Source organism: Tachyglossus aculeatus, chromosome 24, assembly GCF_015852505.1.
Source record: "Tachyglossus aculeatus isolate mTacAcu1 chromosome 24, mTacAcu1.pri, whole genome shotgun sequence".
Classification (NCBI taxonomy): Eukaryota; Metazoa; Chordata; class Mammalia; order Monotremata; family Tachyglossidae; genus Tachyglossus; species Tachyglossus aculeatus.
This window is the reverse complement of record NC_052089.1, coordinates 24146202-24172747: the sequence shown is the minus strand read 5'-3', so window position 1 is coordinate 24172747 and position 26546 is coordinate 24146202. Positions and strand designations below refer to the sequence as shown.

Sequence of the window (26546 nt, the reverse complement as noted above, 5' to 3'; positions counted from 1 at the left end):
GCACTTGTTAAGCGTTTACTATGTGCAAAGCACTGTTCTAAGCGCTGGGGAGGAGACAAGGTGATGAGGTTGTCCCACGCGGGGCTCACAATCTTAATCCTTCTTTTACAGATGAGAGAACTGAGGCGAGAGAAGTGAAGTGCCTTCGTCACACAGCTGACAGTAATAATAATAGCTTTGGCACTTGTTAAGCGCTTACTATGTGCAAAGCACTGTTCTACGCGCTGGGGAGGATATAAGGTGATCAGGTTGTCCCACAGGGGGCTCACAGTCTTAATCCCCCTTTTACAGATGAGAGAACTGAGGCGAGAGAAGTGAAGTGCCTTCGTCACACAGCTGACAGTAATAATAATAGCTTTGGCACTTGTTAAGCGCTTACTATGTGCAAAGCACTGTTCTACGCGCTGGGGAGGATACAAGGTGATCAGGTTGTCCCACGGGGGGCTCACAGTCTTAATCCCCCTTTTACAGATGAGAGAACTGAGGCGAGAGAAGTGAAGTGACTTCGTCACACAGCAGACAGTAATAATAATAGTTTTGGCACTTGTTAAGCGCTTACTATGTGCAAAGCACTGTTCTAAGCGCTGGGGGGAGGATACAAGGTGATCAGGTTGCCCCACGTGGGGCTCACAGTCTTAATCCTCCTTTTACAGATGAGAGAACTGAGGCCCAGAGGAGGGCCTCAAGGAGTTGCCCACAGTCACCCAGCTGATGAGTGGCGGAGGGGGGATTAGAACCCAGGACCTCTGAGTCCCAAGCCCGGGCTCTTTCCACTGAGTCCCGCTGTTCGGTCCAGGGGCAGGGGGAGGGTGCAGAGCGCACAGCCCAGGGGCGGGCACACCTGTGCCCCGCCCCGCCCCGCCCCGGGCGGAGCTGTGCTAATCGCCCCCGCTGCCCTCCTCGCCCCGCAGTCCAGCTGGATACCCGATGGCTGCGGGGCAGGGGCCTCCGGAGCCTCTGGAGAAGGAGGAGGAGCAGGAGGGGGAGGAGGAGGAGGGCCAGGAGAGGGTGGCACGGGGGGCCCGGGGGGCGGACTTAGAGGAAGAAGAGGCCGCAGGCCCCGGGGACCGGCTGCTGGGCCCCATGGACCCCCGGGGGGCCCCCCGCCACGGGCAGGGCACCGCCGGCCACCCCCCCGGGGCCGGCCACCGGGGCTGGCAGCCCGAGCCGCAGGAGGAGGCCGAGGGACAGCAGGAGAACGGGGGGGACGAGGAGGAGGGCAAGGAGCAGGAGGACAAGGGGCCGGAGGGCAAGGATCAGGAGGAGGACAAGGGGCCGGAGGTCACAGGGGAGCAGGAGGAGGTCAAGGATCAGGAGGACAAGGAGCCGGAGGTCAAGGGGGAGCAGGAGGAGGTCGAGAATCAGGAGGACAAGGGGCCGGAGGTCAAAGGGGAGGAAGAGGAGGTCAAGGATCAGGAGGACAAGGAGCCGGAGGTCATAGGGGAGCAGGAGGAGGTCAAGGATCAGGAGGACAAGGAGCCGGAGGTCAAAGGGGAGCAGGAGGAGGTCAAGGATCAGGAGGACAAGGAGCTGGAGGTCAAGGGGGAGCAGGAGGAGGTTGAGGATCAGGAGGACAAGGGGGAGCTGGAGGTCAAAGGGGAGGGAGAGGAGGTCAAGGATCAGGAGGACAAGGAGCCAGAGGTCAAGGGGGAGGAAGAGGAGGTCAAGGATCAGGAGGACAAAGAGCCGGAGGTCAAGGATCAGGAGGACAAGGAGCCGGAGGTCAAGGGGGAGCCAGAGGAGGTCAAGGGTCAGGAGGACAAGGGGGAGGAGGAAGACCAGGAGGCGCAGGAGGATGAAAGCGGCCTCCCCGCCACCAGAGAGGAGCACGACATCTCGCTTTTCGTCAAGGTAAAACCCCATCGTGGAGGGCCGGGTCAGACGGAAGGATTGGGAAGGGGGTCGCATCCCCCTCCCCCTTTTCCTCGGGGTCCCTCAAAGGGAGGGGGTGGAGGGAAGAGGTTTTTGCGGTCTCCAGAGACCTCTGTGCTGCGAAACCCCCTGCTCCCCTGTCCGTCGTCTTGGAAAGGCCCGAGCTGACCACCGAGAGTGGGTCAACCCCCGGCGCTCAGGGGATCCAGTTCACATAGCCTTGCTGCTCCCCGCAATGAGGGCAGGGGTCCTCTCCTCTTGGGGCTCTGGCAAGGCACCTAATGCGGTGCTCCGTCTGCACCCACGAGGGGCTCAATCCATCCCAAGGATGGATTGAGGATGGATGGATCCCAAGGTCTCACATTCCCCTCCATTCCTCTCCCCTTCCCCTCCCCACAGCACCTGTATATATAATTTGTACAGATTTATTACTCTACTTATTTTACTTGTACATATTTACTATTCTATTTATTTTATTTCGTTAATATGTCTTGTTTTGTTGTCCGTCTCCCCCTTCTAGACTGTGAGCCCGCTGTTGGGTAGGGACCGTCTCTCTATGTTGCCGACATGGACTTCCCAAGCGCTTAGTACAGTGCTCTGCACACAGTAAGCGCTCGATAAACACGATTGAATGAATGGATGAATCTATTCCATCTCCAAAATGACCCCTTCTGCATGTGTGACTTAGATGGGAAGAAGATGGAAAAAAGGGTCCTTTTTAAAAAAAGTTCCCTGCCCTTCTTTGGTAACCTGGCACTTAATGCCAAGCAGGGCAGGGCATCGTCTCCCTATTCTCAACTCGACCCAGGCCCCCAGAACTGGAGAGGTGAAAACTGGATTTGTTGCCAACTTGTACTTCCCAAGCGCTTAGTACAGTGCTCTGCACACAGTAAGCGATCAATAAATACGATTGATGATGATGGATTTGGACAAGGCGGTAGACAACAGGGACGGAGCTCCGGGCCGCCGTCGGCCCCTCCCCGCCGTCACCCTCTTCGGGGGTCCGCACAGGAGAGTTGGGTGACGGAGCTGGAAATAATAAGGTCTGGAATGTGCATTATGTGCTGGCTCTTAATCCTGAAAAAAAAAAAATACGGCTAGGAGACATTTGCGGCTTAAGCCCAGTTAATTGAAATCGCGGTGGATTTCTAAAAGGAAAAATCAAAAGGAAGTTTTTGGTGATATTGGTTTCACATCAGTAATTTAAGACCCGGTTGGAGGTAGGTGTGTGGGGGGGGAAATAGAGCAGAAAGTGCAGCCTCTGTTTTTCCAACTTCACTGAGCCTCTAGAGTGGAAATTCACTGTGGCCAAAGAAAGTGTCTGCCAACTCTGTGGTATTAAGTACGTTCCCTTCTGCATCGCCCTTCCACTTCTATTCACTACCCACCTTCAGTCCCACAGCACTTACGTACACATCTGTAATTTATTTATTTATATTAACGTCCATCTCTCCCTGTAGACTGTGAGCTCGTTGTGGGCAGGGAACGTGTCTAGCAACTCTGTTGCATTGTATTCTCCCAAGGGCTTACAGTGCTCTGCCCACTGGAAGCATTCAATAAATACCATCGATGGATCTTCTAGACTGTGAGCCCACTGTTGGGTAGGGACCGTCTCTATATGTTGTCAACTTGTACTTCCCAAGCGCTTAGTACAGTGCTCTGCACACAGTAAGCGCTCAATAAATACGACTAAATGAATGAATGAATGAATCTTTCCGGAAGACTCAATCAGAATCTGTTTAATAATAATAATAATGGCATTTATTAAGCATTTACTATGTGCAAAGCACTGTTCTAAGCACTGGGGAGGTTACAAGGTTGTACCACGGTGCGGGGGGGGGGGCTCACAGTCTTAATCCCCATTTTACAGATGAGGTAACTGAGGCCCAGAGAAGTTAAGTGACTTGCCCGAAGTCACACAGCTGACAATTGGCAGAGCTGGGATTTGAACCCATGACCTCTGACTCCAAACCCCGGGCTCTTTCCACGGAGCCACGCTGCTTCTCACAGAAGAACGAGTCTTCTGAAAGGTCAGGCTACGTATCAATCGATCGGTGGTATTTATTGAGCACTTACTCTGTTCAGAGCACTGTACTTCCTAAGAGCTCGGGAGAGTACGATATAACAGAATTAGCCATTATGTTCCCTGCCCCAAAACGAGCTGACGGTTTAAAGGGGGAGATGGGAATGAACGTACATATGTGCAAAACATGGTTCCAAAATAAGCCTCCGTCCTGATTAATCCGGGTATTTCAAACCAAAAGCTTTTGGGCTGTTTTAGCCAAAGTCCATCAAAGTCCCCTATTCAGTCCACCTGACGGCACAGGTGGATCAACTCGACGTCCTTCCCCGAGCAGGAGTGGGCCTGGGAGGGGATTCGGCCCGGCTCTTCGACCGCCCCTGGGGTTTGGCTTTTTTTTTTTTTAATGGCATTTATTAAGCGCTTATTATGTGCAAAGCACTGTTCTAAGCGCTGGGGAGTTTACAAGGTGATCAGGTTGTCCCACGTGGGGCTCACAGTCTTAATCCCCATTTTACAGATGAGGGAACCGAGGCCCAGAGAAGTGAAGAGACTTGCCCAAAGTCACACAGCTGACAAGTGGCGGAACTGGGATTTGAACCCATGACCTCTGACTCCAAAGCCTGGGCTCTTTCCACTGAGCCACGCTGCTTCTCAGCGTGGCTGAGAAGCATGCATATTGATGTATGCATATTAATAATGATGGCATTTATTAAGCGCTTACTCTGTGCAAAGCACTGTTCTAAGTGCTGGGGAGGCTACAAGGTGATCAGGTTGTCCCACAGGGGGCTCACAGTCTTAATCCCCATTTTACAGATGAGGGAACTGAGGCCCAAAGAAATGAAGTGACTTGCCCAAAGTCACACAGCTGACAGTTGGCGGAGCCGGGATTTGAACCCATGACCTCTGACTCCAAACCCTGCGCTCTTTCCACTGAGCCACGCTGCTTCTCTATTAGTGAAGCTTCTTCTATATTAGTGTAACTAGTGCCCTTATTTAGTCACCTGTCCATCTTTTCATTCTGTTTCCTCCTGTTACTTCTTTTCTCTGTCTCCCCCACGCCAGGCTGTAGTCGGTCAGTGGTATTTATTGAGCGCTTACTGTGTGCAGAGCACTGTAGTAAGCCCTTTGAGGGCAGGAGAAGCAGCGTGGCCTAGTGGAAGAGCACACCTTCGAGTCGGAGGACCTGCCTTCTAATCCTATAGCTGTCATTTGTCTGCTGGGTCACCTTGGGCAAGTCACTGAACTTCTCTGTGCCTCACTTTCCTCATCTGTAAAGCAGGGATTAAGTCCCACATGGGGCAGAGACCATGTCCAATCAATCGTATTTATTGAGCGCTTACTGTGTGCAGAGCACTGTACTAAGCGCTTGGGAAGTACAAGTTGGTAACCTATAGAGACAGTCCCTACCCAACAATGGGCTCACAGTCTAGAAGGGGGAGACAGACAACAAAACAAAACATGTGGACAGGTGTCATCAGAATAAATAGAAGTAAAGCTAGATGCACATCATTAGCAAAATAAATAGAATAGTAAATATGTACAAGGTAAATAGAGTAATAAATCTGTACAAACATATATCCAGGTGCTTTGGGGAGGGGAAGGAGGTACGGTGGGGGGGATGGGGAGGAGGAAAGGAAAAAGGGGGCTCGGTCTGGGAAGGCCTCCTGGAGGAGGTGAGCTCTCAGTAGGGCTTTGAAGGGAGGAAGAGAGCTAGCTTGGCGGATGTGCCAGGGGGAGGGCATTCCAGGCCAGGGGAGGACGTGGGCCGGGGGTCGACGGTGGGACGGGCAAGAACGAGGCCCAGAGAGGAGATTAGTGGCAGAGGAGCGGAGGGTGCGGGCTGCGATGGAGAAGGAGAGAAGGGAGGTGAGGTAGGTGGGGGCGAGGGGATGGACAGCCTTGAAGCCGAGAGTGAGGAGTTTTTGCTTGATGCGTAGTTGACTGGTAGCCATTGGAGATTTTTGAGGAGGGGAGTAACATGCCCAGAGCATTTCTGCACAAAGATGATCCATTTAGTGTGGTGCCTGGCAAATAGAAGGCACATAAGAAATACCACAGTTATTAAACTCTGCAAAACGCTTAGTGAAGTGCTCCGCACACAGACGATCCTCAAAGGACAATGATTTTTATGGGATTGAAAAAATGCTGGCTTGGCACCAAGCCCACCACTAACAAGGATTGAGATTCCTCAGTGATCTAATTCGATGGAGAATATTTTGGGTCAGTGTATGGGAGGGAGGATAGACAAGGGCTGGGAAATATCTTTATCCCTATCGCCTTTAAGAATTTAGTGTGACCTTCAGCCTACCGTTGTGGATTTTCAAATGGTCACTTGGAGCTTAAACTAACCAGGGGTAACATGTCAAAGACTCTGGAATTTTTGTAACCCTGCTTCCACTGGCCTGAATGGGATTTGAATGGCGAAAATCCCTCTTGAAAATTGACTGTTATAATAGTAACAGTAATGATCGTATATGTTAAGTGCTTGCTATGTTTCAAGCACCATCCTAAGAGCTGGAGTAGATACAAGCTCATCAGGTTGGACACAATCCCCATCACACAAGGGGTTCATGGTCTTTATCCTCATTTTATTCATTCATTCATTCAGTCGTATTTATTGAGCGCTTACTGTGTGCAGAGCACTGTACTACGCGCTTGGGAAGTACAAGTTGGCAACATATAGAGACGGTCCCTACCCAACAGCGGGCTCACAGTCTAGAAGGGGGAGACAGATGAGGGAACTGAGGCACAGAGGAAGTGAAGTGACTCGTCCAAGGTCACACAGCAGACGGGTGTGTCCAAACACACTAAGTCCTACCACTTTCGGGGTTTTCGTCCTGCGTTCTGGAGAGGACACAATGGTAGAATTAGCGGGCGTTCTTCCGGCGAGACGCGTCTGGGTACACAGCGTTGCGGTGTCGGAAACACGGTTGGCTGCACATGTCTGACGTCGGACGCAGAATGAGACAACCAAATGAGTTTTCCTGAATGTGGGATTCTGTGAGAACATGATCTCCAGGAGGACCGTTTAGTACAGTGCTCTGCACGTAGTAAGCGCTCAATAAATACGATTGATGATGATGATGACCAGGTGTTCTGGGACATGGCTGTGATTGAGGAGTGGAAAGGGGAGAAGAAAAAAGGGACCTAGTTTGGTCAAGGGCATTTTTTTTTTCCACTTTCTTCTGAAAGCAATAAGACATTACAAGGTATATGTTATGATGATGGTATTTGTTAAGCGCTTACCATGCGCCAAGCACTGTTCTAAGCACTGGGGTAGATACTAGGTCATCAGGTTGTCCCATGTGGGGCTCACAGTCTTACTTCCCATTTTACAGATGAGGTCACTGAGGCACAGAGAAGTTAAGTGACGTGCCCAAAGTTACACAGCTGACAGGTGGCGGAGCCAGGATTATTCATTCATTCATTCGATCGTATTTATTGAGTGCTTACTGTGCGCAGAGCACTGTACCAATCAATCAATCGTATTTACTGAGCGCTTACTGTGTGCAGAGCACTGTACTAAGCGCTTGGGAAGTCCGAGTTGGCAACATATAGAGACGGTCCCTACCCAACAGCGGGCTCACAGTCTAGAAGGGGGAGACAGACAACAAAACAAACAATACTAACCAAATAAAATAAATAGAATAAATACGTACAAGTAAAATAAATAGAGTAATAAATATGTACAAACATATATACAGGTGCTGTGGGATTCGAACCCACGATCTCTGCCTCCCGAGCCCGTCCTGTTTCCACTAAGCCACACTGCTTCTGGATTTTAAGTCTACAAGCCAGGCCATATTGGGTCGGACAGTGGTCTATCTAGTCTGCCTTTTAGAGGACCCCGGGAGCATAAGAAAGGAGAATTGTAATTGTTCTTAAAGAGGCTCTGGGGTTTTTTGTTTTTGTTTTTGTTTTTTTTTTGGTAAATAATGGAATTCATTACACACCCATTATGTGCCTGGCACCGTAAGAAGCGCTGGGGTAGATACAAGATAATCAGGTTGGCCACGGTCCGTGTCCCACAAGGAGTTCACAGCATTAATCCCCATTTTACAGATCAGGTCGCGGAGGCACCGAGAAGTGAAATAACTTGCCCGAGGTCACACGGCAGACAAGGGGCCGAGCTGGGATTCGAACCCAGGTCCTTCTGACTTCCTGGGAACTATTAAAGCAGCTAGTTTGGGAAACGGAATTTCAGAAGAGATGTCATGAAGTCATGGGGGGCAGCTCATTATCGGTGCTAATTTACTGAACCCGGACGGTATGCGGAGCACGCTACTAAGCATTTGAGAGAGTCCACTACAAGTGAAATATGTGGTCTCAGCCCTTGAAGAGCTTGCAGTCTAATGTGGGGGGACAGGCAGATAGAAAAGATTCTTAAATCCATTCGATCGTATTTATTGAGCGCTTACTGTGTGCAGAGCACTGTACTAAGCGCTTGGGAAGTACAAGTTGGCATCATATAGAGACCCAACAACGGGCTCACAGTCTAGAGGAGATAAGAATGAGTATGTACACGATGGGCAAATTATTTTAGGAATATTGTACTCTCCCAAGTGTTCAGTCCAGTGTGCCGCACACCGTCAGGCGTTCAAGAAATTCCACTGACGGACTGATTGAGAACCCACCAGGTACGTGTCCTGACAAAAATTTATTTTATTTTGTTAGTATGTTTGGTTTTGTTCTCTGTCTCCCTCTTTTAGACTGTGAGCCCACTGTTGGGTAGGGACTGTCTCTGTATGTTGCCAATTTGTACTTCCCAAGCACTTAGTACAGTGCTCTGCACATAGTAAGCGCTCAATAAATACGATTGATGATGATGATGACAAAAAGGTCCAAAAGTGAGACTGTAGTAGGTGGGACGATTGTAACTTCTGCTACTTCTTGATTCAAAAGGCTCTGTCCCAAAAGGGCCGGCAACCTTCACGCTGATAAACGTTCCCCCGTCCCCTTCAACCGCAAGACGGCTTTAGTCCAGTTACGCCCGTCTTCCTCGCTCAATTTAATGGTACAAGTGGGTTGAATTTCTTCAGGGCACGTATAAATGCCCAGAGGGAACCCAGGCTTTCATCATCATCATCATCATCAATCGTATTTATTGAGTGCTTACTATGTGCACAGCACCGTACTAAGCGCTTGGGAAGTACAAATTGGCAACATACAGAGACAGTCCCTACCCAACAGTGGGCTCACAGTATAAAAGGGGGAGACAGAGAACAAAACCAAACATACTAACAAAATAAAATAAATAGAATAGATATGTACAAGTAGAATAAATAAATAAATAGAGTAATAAATATGTACAAACATATATACAGGTGATGTGGGGAAGGGAAGGAGGTACTGAATCCCTCTTCCGAGAAGACAGAGGACAGGAGGAGGAAAAAACAGAGGTTCCTCGGCTTGCAGCCAAAATAAGGAGAATGTAAATCGTTTCATGTGTAAAGCGGTATGAGTGATTCGTCAGGGTGACGCTATTTGAGGAGGTGGAAATCGCAGGATAGCAGACGGAGTGCCTGAATTTTCTTAGAGGAGCTGTCGTGAGTTTCCCCCTTTCTTTTGATTTTTTTTAAAAATGGTATTTGTAAGCACTACTGTAAGCACTGGGGTAGATCCAGGTGATTAGGTCGGATACAGTTCCCGTCCCACAAGGGTCTTAATTCCCATTTTATACATGAGGTAACGAGGCTCAGAGAATGAAGTGACTTGCCCAAAGTCACACAGCAGACACATGATGGAGGTAGGATTAGAACCCAGGACCTTCTGACCCTCTGGGCCTTGCCCTAATCACTAGGGCATGTCACTTGCTCTCCCTTTTTATTACTTAGAATGGATGGCACACAGCAGACACGTGATGGAGGTAGGATTAGAACCCAGGACCTTCTGACACTCTGGGCCTTGCCCTAATCACTAGGACATGTCACTTGCTCTCCCTTTTTATTACTTAGAATGGATGGCACACAGCAGACACGTGACGGAGGTAGGATTAGAACCCAGGACCTTCTGACTCTCGGGGCCTTGCCCTAATCACTAGGGCATGTCACTTGCTGTCCCTTTTTATTACTTAGAATGGATGGCACACAGCAGACAAGTGATGGAGGTAGGATTAGAACCCAGGACCTTCTGACTCTCTGGGCCTTGCCCTAATCACTAAGGCATGTCACTTGCTCTCCCTTTTTATTACTTAGAATGGATGGCACACAGCAGACACGTGATGGAGGTAGGATTAGAACCCAGGACCTTCTGACTCTCTGGGCCTTGCCCTAATCACTAGGGCATGTCACTTGCTCTCCCTTTTTACTACTTAGAATGGACGGCACACAGCAGACACGTGATGGAGGTAGGATTAGAACCCAGGACCTTCTGACTCTCGGGGCCTTGCTCTAATCACTAGGGCATGTCACTTGCTCTCCCTTTTTATTACTTAGAATGGACTGCTCCAACTGGTGCAGAAAATCAATCATGTTCCATGTGAAGATCAGTACAAATCTTTTAGGAATTCTGCCTCAACTCTGGCTTAAGGTTTTATGGGCTTTTTATTCCCATAAAATAAAATAGTGGGCTGGACTCGGTGGGCGGCCCGGGGCGAGACTTCCCGAGAGGACGGCCAGATAGGCCTTACCTGTCAGTCTGCGAATTTGAGAAAGCCGATCCGACGGTGGCGTGTTATCTCTCGCGCGCGGCCAAAACACAGTTTTCCATTGAGGTCAGGTGGAGGGTTTACGGTTTCCTTCTCCCTTCGTGGACAAGCATCTCCTTTTTAATGAGGCCATCTCTGTGGACGTTTGAACCTCTCAGAAGCATCACCTTTAGGTATTAAGCAGAACCAACCCCAGCACCATTTCTGAACCCAGATCCCGATCAATCAATCAATCAATCGTATTTATTGAGCGCTTACTGTGTGCAGAGAGTTGATTGGCTGATTGACACTTGCTGCCCGGAGTTGGGGGGGCCACCCTACTGCCAACTGAACTCTAGGTCTACCCACGTGTCATTTTAGGGCTGGGGGCCAGAAAAGCGTCCAATTCTCTCAATGTCGGGCCGGAGGATGGGTTTAGGGCAGAATTCCCTGGGGATTGAAGTCTGTCATTTATTGGTATTGTTGATATCTGTCCCCCCCCGTCCCAAGACTATGAGCTCGCAGTGAGCAAGGAATGTCACTGTTTATTGTTGTAGTGTACTTTCCCAAGTGCTTAGTACAGTGCTCGGCATACAGTAAGCGCTACAATTGAATGCATGAATTATAATTCATGAATATAATAGAATATATATAGAATATAGAATATATTCTATTTAATATGTTTTGTTTTGTTGTCTTTCTCCCCCTTCTAGACTGTGAGCCCGCTGCTGGGTAGGGGCCGTCTCTATATGTTGCCAACTTGGACTTCCCAAGCGCTTAGTCCAATGCTCTGCACACAGTAAGCGCTCAATAAATACGACTGAATGAATGAATTTCATTTCTCTGTGCCTCAGTTCCCTCATCTGTAAAATGGTGAATAAGACTGTGCGCCCCATGTGGGACATGGACTGTGTCCAACCTGATTAGCTTATACCTAGCCCGTTGCTTAGAACAGTGCCTGGAACATGGTAAATGCATAAATACCACTATCACTATTATTATCAGTATTATTATTTTCATCAGCATCACTGTTGGGTAGGGACCATCTCTGTATGTTGCCAACTTGTACTTCCCAAGCGCTTAGTACAGTGCTCTGCACACAGTAAGCGCTCAATAAATACGATTGAATGAAGGAATGAATAAATACGATGGAATGAATGAATTATTGAAAGGAGGCGAGGCTAGACACACGTGGCTCCAGAAACATTGCTTCCGTTGGCACTGTGGAGTTCTGGCTTAGCTTTCCATTCATTCATTCATTCATTCAATCATATTTATTGAGCGCTTACTGTGTGCAGAGCACTGTACTAAGTGCTTGGGAAGTACAAGTTGGCAACATATAGAGACGGTTCCTACCCAACAGTGGGCTCACAGTCTAGAAGGGGAGGAAAATCCTTTCAGTGCAACCACAACCAATTTTGGAGCGGGCTCTGCAGTGACTTCCCTAACTCCCGGGCCACCGAAGGGTTCTGCCATAGCTCCAGGGTCTTATAATAATAATAATGATGGCATTTATTAAGCACTCACTATGTGCAAAGCACTGTTCTAAGCGCTGGGGAGGTTACAAAGTGATCAGGTTGTCCCACAGGGGCTCACAGTCTTCATCCCCATTTTACAGATGAGTTAACTGAGGCACAGGGAAGTGAAGTGACTTAATAATAATAATAATAATGGCATTTATTAAGCGCTTACTATGTGCAAAGCACTGTTCTAAGCGCTGGGGAGGTTACAAGGTGATCAGGTTGTCCCACAGGGGGCTCACAGTCTTAATCTCCATTTTACAGATGAAGTAACTGAGGCACAGAGAAGTGAAGTGACTTGCCCAAAGTCACACAGCTGACAATTGGCGGAGCCGGGATTTGAACCCATGACCTCTGACTCCAAAGCCCGGGCTCTTTCCACTGGGCCACGCTGCTTGTAGTAACGCACATGGCCAACTCTGCGTTCCTTTAGAAGGACCCTGTGCCGTAAACCCTCGGAACGGCTCTCGGCCTCGTCTACTAGCTGGGCTGGTTGTGAGAGAGAGGCCCTGATCCTGTCACCTCTGGAGTCAGGAAGGCTGCCCCAATCAATCAATCAATCAATCAATCGCATTTATCGAGCGCTTACTGTGTGCAGAGCACTGGACTGAGCGCTTGGGAGGTACAAGTTGGCAACATATATAGAGACAGTCCCTACCCAACAGTGGGTTCACAGTCTAGAAGGGGGAGACAGAGAACAAAATCAAGCATATTAACAAAATAAAATAAATAGAATTGACATGTACAAGTAAAATAAATAGAGTAATAAATATGTACAAACATATATACATATATACATGTGCTGTGGGGAAGGGAAGGAGGTAAGATGGGGGGGATGGAGAGGGGGACGAGGGGGAGAGGAAGGAGAGGCAATCAGGCCCCTCACCCCCAGACGCCGACATTTAACGCCCCAGCTCCGAGAGGCTTTTAGGACACTTCAGTTTGGCAGTAGACTCCGGTCAGACTGAGTTTCAATTTGGGCAGGGAACGCACCTACCAACTCTGCTCTATCATACTCTCCCAAGCGCTCAGTACAGTACTCTTCACCCAGGAAGTGCTCAAGAAATACCATTCATTCATTCATTCAATCCAAGCGCTCAGTACAGTACTCTTCACACAGTAAAAGAAATACCATTCATTCATTCATTCAATCGTATTTATTGAGCGCTTACTGTGTGCGGAGCACTGCACTAAGCGCTCGGGAAGTACAAGTCGGCAACATATAGAGACGGTCCCTACCCAATCGCCCTCTCCTTACCTTCCCAGCCAAACCCGGTCCCCCACCCGACTTTCCCATCACTGTAGACGGCACCACCGCCTTTCCCGTCTCACAAGCCCATAATCTTGGCATTGTCCTGGACTCCACTCTCGCATTTAACCCACATACAGCAAGCAACATGGCTTAGAGGATACAGCACAGGCCTGGAATTCATGGACACATGGGTTCTCATCCTGGCTCCGCCACATGTCTGCTGTGTGACCTTGGTTAAGTCACTTCACTTCTCCGGGCCTATCATCTGTAAAATGGGGATCAAAGTTTAGCCCCATGTGGGACAGAGACTTGATTAACTGGAACAGCACCGCGGTCCTCGGCCGGGATGCCCGGTGACGGCGGACCCTCTCTGTGCCCGGAGAAAGAGAACATTTGCCGATGGGGAGAGGTGTGATCGGAGCTTCTCGGAATCTGCTGGGAGAAGGTGTCGGAGGGCACAGGGCTCAGAAAGTGGATTTAAAATGGAACTTTCCCTTATTTCTGGTCTGCTGAAGTGGCAACCTCCCAACTCTCAGACCCGGTAAGGACCAGGAAGAAATGATTTTCTTTTTCCCCCCAGAGTCCGATCAGTGGTATTTATCGAGGTTGTGCCATTTGCAGAGCACTCCACTTCATAAGAAGCACTTAGTACAGGACTCTGCGCACAGTAAGTGCTCAATAAATACGACTGAATGAATGAATCCAGTTTGTCTACAGGTTGAGGTTTAGATCTTTGCGAAACCGTCCTAGAGTTTCAAAGATGACCCTGCTGTCGGGGAGGTTTTCTTAGTGCCTAGGAGGGAGGCCGCCGAGAGCACAGTGTGAGCGACAGTGTCCGTCGCTCTGCGTGCGAGGGAGACTGGCCTTGGAAGGTGAACTGTTGCGTCTATCACACACAGTGTCCGGTCCATTTTTACCTCTGTCCCCTTGGAGTCGTCATTTTCTTGTAACTTCTGGTCATGGTAGTTTTCACCATGGCTACAGTCTGGAAATCTGTTTTAGAAAACATTTAGCCCTAGTCAACAATTATGGAAGCAGGAGAAATAATGATATGCCTCTTGTCTCCTATTACCCGCTCTTTGCTCTCCACCCTGTGATCACCCCTCCTCTTTGCTCACTCCCCTCCTTTCCCAATCGGCGGCATTTTTTTCACCATTTACTGCGTGCAATATGTTGCCAACTTGTACCTCCCAAGCGCTTAGTACAGTGCTCTGCACACAGTAAGCGCTCAATAAATACGATTGATGATGATGATGATGATGCAGAGCACTGTAGTGAGAGCTTGGAGTATGATACAGCAGAGGTGGTGGTTGTGTTACCTGCCCACAGTGAGCTTACAGTCTAAAAGGGGAGATACACATTAATATAGTGTTGGGTTGAGGCTGGGGTGAATATCAAGTACTTATCAGAGAATATATCGGAGAATATATATTGCACATCTCTGATACGCAATATCAGAGAAGCAGCGTGGCTCAGTGGAAAGAGCACGGGCTTTGCAGTCAGAGGTCATGGGTTCAAATCCTGGATCCACCAGTTGTCAGCTGTGTGACTTTGGGCAAGTCACTTCACTTCTCTGGACCTCAGTTCCCTCATCTGTAAAATGGGGATTAAGACTGTGAGCCCCCCGTGGGACAACCTGATCACCTTGTAACCTCCCCAGCGCTTGCACATAGTAAGCGCTTAGTAAATGCCATCATTAAGTGCTTAAAGGGTATAAATCCAAATGACTAGATGATCAGAAGGGAGAAGGGGTAGGGGAAATGAGGGTTTAGTTGAGGAAGGCCTCTTGGAGATGTGATTTTAATAAGACTTCGAAGATGGGGAGAGGGGTGGTCTGTTGGGTATAAAGGGGGAGAGAGTTCCAGGCCAGAGGGGCGAAGGGGACAAAGAGTAGGAGGTGAGAGAGATGAGACTGAGTTGCAGTGAGTAAATTGGTGTTAGAGGAGAGAAGTGTGTGCGCTGGATTGTAGGAGACCATTCATTCATTCAATTGTATTTATTGAGCGCTTACTGTGTGCAGAGCGCTGTACCAAGCAGTTGGGAAGTACAAATGGGTAACATAGAGACGGTCCCTACCCAATAGCGGGCTCACAGTCTAGAAGCTGCAAGGTTAAGGTAGGAGGGGGTGAACTGGATAAGTGCTTTAAAACCAGTGGTAAGGAGTTTCTGTTTGTGAAGGTGGATGGGCAACCACCTGAGCTTCTTGAGAGAAGAGATGTAGGACTGAATATTTCCTTCCTCCCTCCCTCCCTCCTCCTCCTCCTCCGTCCCTCCTGTTTGTACAGAAAGGTATTTTTCTGCTGCTTCTGTTGGTGGCGGGAAGCCGAGCCAGAGCAGGGACTGGTCCTCAGGGGGCCTAGTTGTGGCCGGGCTGGTTAGCTTTCTCTCATTCGTTCATTCATTCATATTTATTGAGTGCTTACTGTGTGTGGTGCACTGTACTAAGCGCTTGGGAAGTACAAGTCGGCAACATATAGAGACGGTCCCTACCCAGTCACCCTCTCCTTACCTTCCCAGCCAAACGCGGTCCCCCATCCGACTTTCCCATCACTGTAGAAGGCACCACCACCACCTTTTCCGTCTCACAAGCCCGTAATCTTGGCATTGTCCTGGACTCCACTCTCGCGTTTAACCCACATACAGCAAGCAACATGGCTTAGTGGATAGAGCACAGGCCTGGAACACATGGGTTCTCATCCCGGCTCCGTCATGTGTCTGCTGTGTGACCTTGGTTAAGTCACTTCACTTCTCCGGGCCTATGATCTGTGAAATGGGGGTAAAAGTTTAGCCCCATGTGGGACAGAGACTGTGTCCAACCTGATTAATTTGTATCTACCCCAGCATTTAGAACATGTGGGACAGAGACTGTGTCCAACCTGATTAATTTGTATCTACCCCAGCATTTAGAACAGTTCTCGGCCCATAGTAATAATAATAATTATGGTGCTTGGTAAGCGCTTAACAAGTACCATTATTATTATTACATTCAATCCATGGCTGAATCCTGTCGGTTCGACTCGCCGATCTGGAGATAACCAGCAGCCGTCCAGGCCCCGTGCCAGGGTCCTACGTCTCTTGCCCAGGGGGACTGGGGGGAATTCTGAGGTTCACTGCCCCAAGGTGATGTTTCAGCAAACTCCGGAAAAATGAGAAATAGTATTTGGAGGAAAATAAAATCCCAATCCCGTCCTCACACAAACGGCATTGTGACCCTCCGCAGCCCCTCACCCAAGTAAGTTTGAGGGGAGAGAGCCGACAGAGCCCCCAGCCCATCTACCTACAATTCACAAGCAGCAAACTTGGCCCTGAAAGTCTGTGGCCGGGCACTGTGGGCACCTCCCTTGGCGAACGTGTCCTGGGGGTGCCGGGAGCCTGACGGACATGCCAGCTTTTCCCGGCGGGCTTCTTAGTTCCCGGGGTGACCCCAAATGCTAGCCTCGTCCCACTCTGTCCAAATAATCTGACCCCTCGGGCCTGTGGGACTTTAGCCGCCCTGGCCGATTCGCTCCTCCCCCCATGAGTAAAGAAGGGGTGCGACATTAAGGCCCCGGGGAATAATCTGCCTTTCCTGACCCAATAATATTTTTCAGAACAAGGAACGCTTCTGTTAGAAGAATTCCTTGCGAGAATTTCACAAGGAAATAAGCCTTTTATCTTCATGTTAAAGGTTCAGTTGGTGTGGGGGCCGCGTTATTAAATCCGGATTAGAAATAGCGCTGGGTTTTTAAAAGCATAAATCTCCTTGCGGGCTAAATGGCAAATGGCGCTCGGCTCGCTGGGGGACTCCCGCGAGCCGACGCTGTTCAGACGACCCTGGTCCTGCACTTGGTTTTGGGCCCAAGCTCTAGAGCTGCTGGGGAGAAATGGGGTTCATTCATTCATTAATCGTATTTATTGAGCGCTTACTGTGTGCCAAGCACTGTACTAAGCGCTTGGGAAGTACAAGTTGGCAACATATAGAGATGGTCCCTACCCAACAATGGGCTCACAGTCTAGAACAGGGAGACAGACAACAAAAAACACGTGGACGGGTGTCATCATCAAAATAGAAATAAAGCTAGATGCCCATCATTAACAAAATAAATAGAATAGTAAATATGTACAAGTAAAATAAATAGAGTAATAAATCTGTACAAACATACAGCGTGGCTCAGTGGAAAGAGCCCGGGCTTTGGAGCCAGAGGACATGGGTTCAAATCCCGGCTCCGCCAATTGTCAGCTGTGTGACTTTGGGCAAGTTAATTAACTTCTCTGTGCCTCAGTTACCATCTGTAAAATGGGGATTGACTGAGCCCCCCGTGGGACAACCTGATCGCTTTGTAACCTCCCCAGCGCTTAGAACAGTGCTTTGCACATAGTAAGTGCTTAATAAATGCCATCAATATTATATATACAGGTGCTGTGGGGAGGGGAAGGAGGTGGTGGGGGGGATGGGGAGGAGAAGAGGAAAAAAGGGGCTCAGTCTGGGAAGGCCTCCTGGAGGAGGTGAGCTCTCAGTAGGGTTTATTCAGCTTTATGGGCTAAGGGTTCCCGGTCATTTGAGTATTTATTACTCTATTTTACTTGTCCATATCTATTCTATTTATTTTATTTTGTTAGTATGTTTGGTTTTGTTCTCTGTCTCCCCCTTTTAGACTGTGAGCCCACTGTTGGGTAGGGACTGTCTCTATATGTTGCCAACTTGTACTTCCCAAGCGCTTAGTACAGTGCTCTGCACACAGTAAGCTCTCAATAAATACGATTGATGATGATGATGATGATGACCCGGCCTTAAACGGACAGTTGGCTCTTCAGGCGCAGCAAGAAAGCCACCTGTGGAATGGCTTCGTGTTGGGGGCAGGAGGGGCCAAATTTCTTGGGCTCTGTGTGGTTCTTAGTGAGGCGATGTTGGGAGCTTGAGGCATCCGGTGACGAAGAGGTGGTTGCCCAGTGTGTGGCAGGGTTGGTGGTAAACAGGGGTGGAGGTTGCACCCCAAGTTGGCATCTTGAAGCTGGCCTCCTCGTCATCACTACAGACCGAGCACCTGCTGGGGAAAGAAGGCGGGTGGAGCTGGGCAGATCCAGGCCAGATTTCGACATCCGGAGATTCCCCAGCCGGCCGCTGCCAGGATGTGAATTTTGTTTATAGACGATAATAAAGTAAAAATGAAAGTGCAGGTCTGGGAGAGGACATGGGTTCTAATCCTGTCTTTGCCACTTATTTACCGTGTGACCTTGGGCAAGATACTTGTCCGCGCCCCAATAATGCGATCTGTTGTGAAATCCTGTCGGTTCTACCTTCCCAGCATCTCTAGACTCTACCCTGTCCTCTCCATCCAAAATGCTCCCAGGCCGATCCAAGCACCCATCGTTTCCCACCTTGGCTACTGCACCAGCCCCTCGTCGACGTCCCTGCTTCCCGTCTCTCCCCGTTCTCATCCGTACTTCCCTCTGCTTCTTGGATCGTTTTTCTAAAACACATTCAGTCCCCATTTCTCCACTGTTCCAGACCCTCCAGTGGCTGCCCATCAGCCTCCAAATCCCCAGGAACTCTTTACCATCCGCTTTAAGGCCTTTGATCAGCGGTCTCCTTTTCCCCCCTCCTCACTCTCCCTTGGCAGGGTTGGGTAGCGGCGCCCTGCCCACTCCGCTTGGCCGAGTGCCCGGCCGGGGACTGGCTCTGGCCACTCTCAAACCGTCCTCCCACGGCCGTGCGGGGGATGTGCCGGAGTTGAGGGGTCTCACTCCGCAGGGGTTGGTGGTTCCACGAGGCGAGGAGGGGCCCGCTCAGCTCTTTTCCCCCCACCATCCGCAGGCCGGCTGTGACGGCGAGAGCATCGGCAACTGCCCCTTTTCTCAGCGCCTCTTTATGATCCTGTGGCTTAAGGGAGTCATATTTAACGTGACCACGGTGGACCTGAAAAGGTAAGAGGGGGAGCCGGGGCCGCCAAGGGGGCGGGAGTCTCCGCACTCCCCCGGCAGCCCCGGAGAGCTCGCCGGTGGCTTATTCCAGGATCCCTGTATTTTCACCCCTGTTCTTCCTCACGGTCCAGCTCTTCATGAACAGTAATGGGGATAGTAGTCGTTATCGTTATTACAGCCTTTAAATGCTGACGGGGTAGAGGCAAGTCAAGCAGGTGGGACGCAGTGCCTGTCGCACGTGGGGGTCGCAGTATAAAGAGGAGGGGGCAGACGTAGCTGATGCCTGTTTTACAGGTGAGGAAACTGGGGCAGAGAGAAGTTAAGTGACCCATCCCAGGTCACACAGCCAGCAATGGCCAAGCTGGGATGAGAAGCTGGGTCCTCCCGGCCCGAATGTCTGCGCTAGGCCACGCTGCTTCTCTGGGACTTGTTAAATAATAATAACAATAATGCTGGTATTAAGTGCTTACTATATGCAAAGCCCTGTTCTAAGCGCTGGGGTGTATACAAGGTTGAGCGGGTTGTCCCACGTGGGGCTCACAGTCTTAATCCCCATTTTTACAGTTGAGGGAACTGAGGCCCAGAGAGTTAAGTGACTAGCCCAAAGTCACACGGCTGACAAGTGGCGGAGCCGGGATAAGAGCCCACGACCTCTGACTCCCAAGCCCGGGCTCTTTCCACTGAGCCACGCTGCTTCCCCACTCACCGGGCACCCGGCCCCCGGGTAGATTATCATCCCAGCTGATCAGTTAAGGTATCGAATCCCCATTTTACGGATGAGGGAACCGAAGCTCACCAAGGCGATGCGAAGGGCCCGAGACCACACGACAGGCGAGTGGTGGGAACCCAGTCTCTATCCACTAGGCCGTGCCGCTCCTCTAGCTTTCGTCAGTGTTCCCCGTTTGGCCGTAAGCTCCTCGTGGGTGGAAGACGGGTCCTTCGCTTCCAAACGCTCGGCCCGTCCGCCGGGCCCCGCCTTCCCACAGGTGGGATCCGAGGGCCGTCCCCGTGGCCAGAGCCGGGCCCCACCGCGCGCTTTCCACCCTCCAGGAAACCCGCCGACTTGCAGAATCTGGCTCCGGGCACCAACCCGCCCTTCATGACGTTCGACGGAGAGGTGAAGACGGACGTGAATAAGATCGAGGAGTTCCTCGAAGAAACGTTAGCCCCTCCAAGGTAGCCGTCGGAGCGGCCGGGCCGGGGGGGAGGCTCGCGGGAGGGCCCGGGGCGGGCCGTGTCGGCGGTGACCGGCTGGACGGTGACCTCACCCTCTTTCACCTCCTCAGGTACCCCAAGCTCAGGGCCCGGCACACGGAGTCCAATTCGGCCGGCGACGACGTGTTTGCCAAGTTCTCCGCGTTCATAAAGAACACCAGGAAGGACGCCGATGAGGGTCAGTCAAACAATGGTCTTTATTGAGCGCTTACTGGGCAGAATCGGACCCAGTGCCTCCGTTCCCAGAAGCCTCCCGGCTTGTCCCTTGGAGGTCTCTCCCTCTTGAAGCCTGGGCCGTTTTGGGGGAGGAGGATTTTTTCCCGGCAAGGTGATAAGGTGTGACACGCTCGGCTCAGTGAAGCAGGGCCCTTTGTCTGCCTTGTGACCTTGGGCAAGTCACACTTCACTTCTCTGTGCTTCAGCTAATTCTTTAAACTGGGAGCCCCACCTGGGACAGGGACTGTGCCCAACTCAATTTGCCTACATCCACTCCAGCACTTAGTGCAGTGCCTGGCACATAGTAAGCGCTTAACAAAGACCATCACGATTATTACTATTTTTATTATTCTCTGTGCCTCAGCAAACTCATCTGTAAAATGGGGATTCAGACTGCGACCCTCACATGGGACAGGGACTGTGTCCAACCCGATTTGCTTGTAACCACCCCAGTGTTTAGAACATTAGCAAATGCCGTTATTATTATTATTCCTCTCACCTGTGCTGCTGCCTTACTTTTGTTTTTCTTATGGTACTTGTTAAGTGCTTACTTGGTGGCAGGCACTGTACTAAGCGCTGGGGTAGATACAAGCTAATCAGGTGGAACAGAGTCCATGTCCCACATGGGGCTGGTAGTCCTATATATGCTGTAACTGAGGCACGGTGAAGTTGTGACTTGCCCCAGGGCTGAGCAGTCGATCGTATTTATTGAGCATTTACTATGCACAGAGTGCTGTACTAAGTGTTTGAGCTAGTACAATATGACAGAATTGGCAGGCATGTTCCCTGCCCACAGACGGGCTGGGGCGGGGGGGGGGGGGGGGGGGGGGGCAGGCATTAATATGAATAAATAGATTATGGAGGACATGAGTTCCTTGGGAACGAGGGGCGAATAAGGGGTGCAAATCCGAGGGGTGGCACAGAAGGGAGTGGGAGAAGAGGAAACAAGGACTTCAGAGATAGAATTAGATCCCTGGTCCTTCCGACTCCTAGGCCTGTTCTCTACTAGGCCACTCCCTTAATTATCATGGTCGGCTGCACCTTCTCCAGCTATATTAAATCATTCTGAAAATACAGCGACCAAAACTGTGGCCAGTATTCCAGGTAGTGAAAAAACTATGCCTTCTGAATGCCTTTTGGATTGTTTTCCATGCTTTTCACGGTAATAGCCAATATTTGCCGCACGGCAGGTTAATGTTTGGAAGCCCAGAGGGAAGGGAGGAGCGGGGCTTCTCGCCGTCATTGTTCTGTCTTCTTTCTGCTCTGACCCTTCGTCCTTGCTCTCGCCTCCTCTGGGAAGCTCTCCCCTGTTACCTTAACTCTCCAAACTCCTCGAGTGAGCAGTCTGCACCTGCTGTCTGTCTCAAGTTCTTCTCCTCCAATTCTCTCCTGGACCCCCTCCAATCTGGCGTCTGTCCCCTTCACTCCACAGAGACTGCCCTCTCAAAGGTCACCGATGATCTGACCTCGGCTTCGCCCACCCCGTCCTCTCCTGGTTTTCCTCCCACCTCTCTGCCCGCGCGGGCTCTCCTCCACTGCCTCCAACCCCCTAGACTCTGGGTGTCCCTCGTGGTTCATTTCTGGATCCCTCTTCGATTTTGCTTCTACACCCACTCCCTTGGAGAACTCATTTGCTCCCGCTGATTCCACTATCACCTCTATTAAGATGATTTCCAAATCTGTATCTTGAGCCCTGATCTCTCTCTCTCCCCCTCTCTGCAGTCTCACTTCAAACTTAACATGCCTAAAACAGAACTCCACGTCTTTCCCATCACCACCAGTCTCACAAGCCCGTAACCTTGGCGCTATCCGTGACTCTTCTCTGTCATTCCACCCATCATTCAATCTAGCTGTAGATCCTGTCGGTTCAACCCTCACAACATTCTCCCTTGCCTCTCCATCTAAACCATCGCCAGATTCATCCGGGCCCTCACCCCATCTCGCCTCGACTGTTTTAGCGGCCTCCAGGCTGACTTCCCTGCATCCTGTCTCTCCCCGCTCCAGTCCGTTCTTCACTAAGGATCACGCTTACACAAAAGCATTCAGTCTACGTGTCCTCAGTCCTCACCAAAGAACCCTCAGTGGTTTTGGGGAGCAAATTAGCCTTCTCCAAGAGGCCTTCCCTAAGGCCTCATTTCCTCTTTTCCCACTCCCTTCTGCGTCGACCTAATTTGCTCCCTTTATTCAACTGTCCCCCAGCCCCACAGCACTTAATGGACTGAGATCAGATGACAGAAATGTACCTGTCTCTCCCTCTAGACTGTAAGCTGGCTACGGGCGGGGAACGTATCTGTTATAATTGTCGTACCGTCCCAAGTGCTTAGTATGGCGGTCGATAAATACGACCCTTTTGATTGTTAAACCGATCGGACTTATCACCGGACCCTTGGCTCCTTCCGCCCCAGCCGCCGCCTCCGTGGGCATACTGAGAGGGATCGATCGCCCGTCCGTGGTCGCGTCCGACACCCCCTCCCAAGCCGAGAGGGTCGCGGCCCTCCCTCTTCCCAGGGCCTTGGCCTTGACGCGTCCACTCTTCCTGCTCTAGGCCTGGAGAGAAGCTTGCTCAAAGCCCTGTGCAAGCTGGACGCCTACCTGAACGCCCCTCTGCCCGCGGAAATCGACGCCTACAGCGGCGCGGCCGTGCCCGCCTCCAGTCGCAAGTATCTGGACGGGAACGAGCTCAGCTTGGCCGACTGCAACCTCCTCCCCAAGCTCCATATCATCAAGGTTCGTCTTCCCGCTCGGGTGGGTCCCCCCGACTCCATGTCCTCTCCTCCCTGGCCGGCAGCGACTGCGTAGCTCCCGGGCCGGGAAGGGCAGACGTGCAGATCGCTGGGATATGCTCCGTTGGAAGGTCCCACCCTAAAGAAGGTTGGGCTCTCCTCCGGCAGCCGGGAGCCTCACTTATAATAATGATAATAACAATAATGGTATTTGTTAAGCGCTTACTATGTGCCAGGCACCGTTCTAAGCACTGGTGTGGATACGAGCAAAGCAGGTTGGACGCAGTCCCTGTCCCACACGGGGGGCTCACAGCCTTCACCCCTATTTTCCAGTTGAGGGGACGGAGGCAAAGAGAAGTGAAGTAACTTGCCCCAAGGTCAAACAGCAGACAAGTTTTATTTATTCTATTACTTGTACATATTCTATTTATTTTATTTTGTTAATATGTTTTGTTTTGTTGTCTGTCTCCCCCTTCTAGACTGTGAGCCCGCTGTTGGGTAGGGACCGTCTCTATATGTTGCCAACTTGTACTCCCAAGTGCTTAGTCCAGTGCTCTGCACACAGTAAGCGCTCAATAAATACGACTAAATGAATGAATGAAGTTTTGTTGTCCGTCTCCCCCTTCTAGACTGTGAGCCCGCTGTTGGGTAGTGACTGTCTCTATATGTTGTACTTCCCAAGCGCTTAGTCCAGTGCTGTGCACACAGTAAGCGCTCAATAAATACGACTAAATGAATGAATGAATGAAGTTTTGTTTTGTTGTCTGTCTCCTCCTTCTAGACTATGAGCCCGCTGTTGAGTAGGGACTGTCTCTATATGCTGTACTTCCCAAGCGCTTACTACAGTGCTCTGCACACAGTAAGCGCTCAATAAATACATTTGAATGAATGAATGAAAGTGAAGGAGCTGGGATTAGAACCCATGACCTTCTGACTCCCAGGCATCTTATGCACTGCTAATACCCACTGTTGGGTAGGGACTGTCTCTATAGGTTGCCAACTTGTACTTCCCAAGTGCTTAGTACAGTGCTGTGCACACAGTAAGCGCTCAATAAACACAATTGATTGATTAATAATAAAAATAATAAATGTGGTATTTGGGCCAGGCACCATTGTAAGTGCCAGGGTAGATGCATGCTAATCAGGTTGGACACAGTCCCTGCCCCACAAAGGGCTTGCGGTCTCAATCCCCATTTTAGGGATAAGGGAATGGAGACGCAGAGAAGTTATATGACTTGCCCAAGGTCCCCCGCCCCATGGGATGCCCGGGGCTTGCCCTTTGGAGGTCGGTCCAGCCTTGCTGCGGACTCACCTTCCTTTCCTTTCAGGTGGTGGCCAAGAAGTACCGCAACTTTGAGTTCCCCCCGGAGCTGAGCGGGCTCTGGAGGTACCTGAACAACGCCTACGCCCGCGACGAGTTCACCAACACGTGTCCGGCGGACCGGGAGATCGAGTTCGCCTACCTGGACGTCGCCAAGAGGACCAAGTGAGGGGACCGACGCCGTGACCGGTCGGCTCGGGGTAGGCCAGGGCGGGAGCCCATCTCGCATCCCCCCCCAACACCGTGCCAGTCCGGGGACAGCCCAACGGAGCCGGTTCTGCCCGCAGCCCCCGTCGAAACCAAGAGTCCTAACGAGGGCGCGCCTTAAACGTTTCCCGTGTGACAGGCACCAGACTGAGTGCGGCGGGGGTAAATAGAAGCAAAACTAATTAAGGTTAGACTGTGTCCAACCTCAGCCCCCATTTTACAGAAGAGGGAGCGGCGGAGCCGGGATCAGAACCCACGGGCCTGTGCTGTAGCCACTAGGCCAGGCTGCTCCTCAACGGAAAGGAGACGTAATTCCCAGATGGGGCCAGGAATCAGGGATTTCCTAAACGCAGCCCACCCGGGTCCTGTGGTCTTTGTCTTTAGGAGCGAGATAAGTCATCTCTTTTAGGTCATTTTTGAACGTTGCTAATGGCTCTGTCTTTTCACAGTCTTTCCATTGTCCAGGTGCCTTACAAAATAAAAAGAAATTCCATGATGTTCGTGTGTAACTAGCCATTTATTTCCTGCTCCTCTCACCTACACAGAATCCTACACACTGAATAGGCTGTTATAGGTGGGTGATAGCTTTTTTTTTATCCCCCTTCCATAGGAGGTGACAGAATCCTCTCTCTGAAGCAGGCCAGGTAGGGGTGCAGTTGAAAGACTGTGGTCTACAGGGCCTGAGGTCAAGGGGTCTGTTCCCAGCCTAGGAAAGAGGAGAGGGCAGAATAGACTAAGATAGGAGACAGAGTAAGACAAGAGGCAGGATAGGAGTACAGACAGGAGAAAGGAAGTTGAAGAGGAGAGAGGACAGGAGAGAATACAGGATCGGAAAAACAGGGAAGGAAGAAATGGGAAAATTAAGAGTGTAAAAGAAAAGAAAATATAAGAAAACAGAAAATAGGAGATAATAAAAAAGGAGAGAATTTTTTAAAAAAATGGAAGCAGAAATAAAAAACCAAGAGAAAGATATGAGGACAAAAAATAGATTCAAATGTTGGAATTAACACACATGCCAGAAATGACACACATGTGATAATTCTGACGTGTTGCCTCTAATGTGCCAGCTCAGACACACGGTCTAAGCCCAAGGGAACTCTTCTCATGTCAGAAATAACACACATGTCAAAAGCAACACATGCGCCCAAACCGACACACGTCAAAAATGGTGCACATGTCATCTCTGGTGTGCGATCATTGGTCCATTTAAATCTTTTCCGTGTCACAAATGACACGTGCCAGGACCAACATGCATGCCAAAAACGACATGCCACAAACGTTATGCGACATAACGTGTGTCATTTCTGACACGCATGGCATTTCTGGCCTGTGCCAATCAATCAATCAATCAATCAATTGTAATTATTGAGCACTTACTGTATGCAGAGCACTGTACTAATCGCTTGGGAAGTACGAGTTGGCAACATATAGAGACGGTCCCTATCCAACAGTGGGCTCACAGCCTAGAAGGGGGAGACAGAGAACAAAGCCATACTAACAAAATAAAATAGAATAGATATGTACAAGTAAAATAAATAAATAAACAGTAATAAATATGTACAAACATATATACAGGTGCTGTGGGGAAGGGAAGGAGGTAAGACAGCGGGGATGGAGAGGGGGACGAAGGGGAGAGGAAGGAGGGGGCTCCATCTGGGAAGGCCTGTGCCA

General features: G+C 50.3%; 1 protein-coding gene across 1 annotated transcript; it reads left to right on the top strand.

The window, feature by feature from the left end:
• Nucleotides 1-1730: 1730 nt before the first annotated feature.
• On the top strand, nucleotides 1731-25369 carry CLIC6 (chloride intracellular channel 6). Its single transcript, XM_038766361.1, has 6 exons — nucleotides 1731-1851; nucleotides 19087-19196; nucleotides 20244-20369; nucleotides 20480-20586; nucleotides 23170-23351; nucleotides 24676-25369. Exons 2-6 carry the CDS (start codon nucleotides 19141-19143, stop codon nucleotides 24835-24837), a joined length of 633 nt encoding a protein of 210 aa, XP_038622289.1. The 5' UTR covers nucleotides 1731-1851; nucleotides 19087-19140; the 3' UTR covers nucleotides 24838-25369.
• Nucleotides 25370-26546: the final 1177 nt, after the last annotated feature.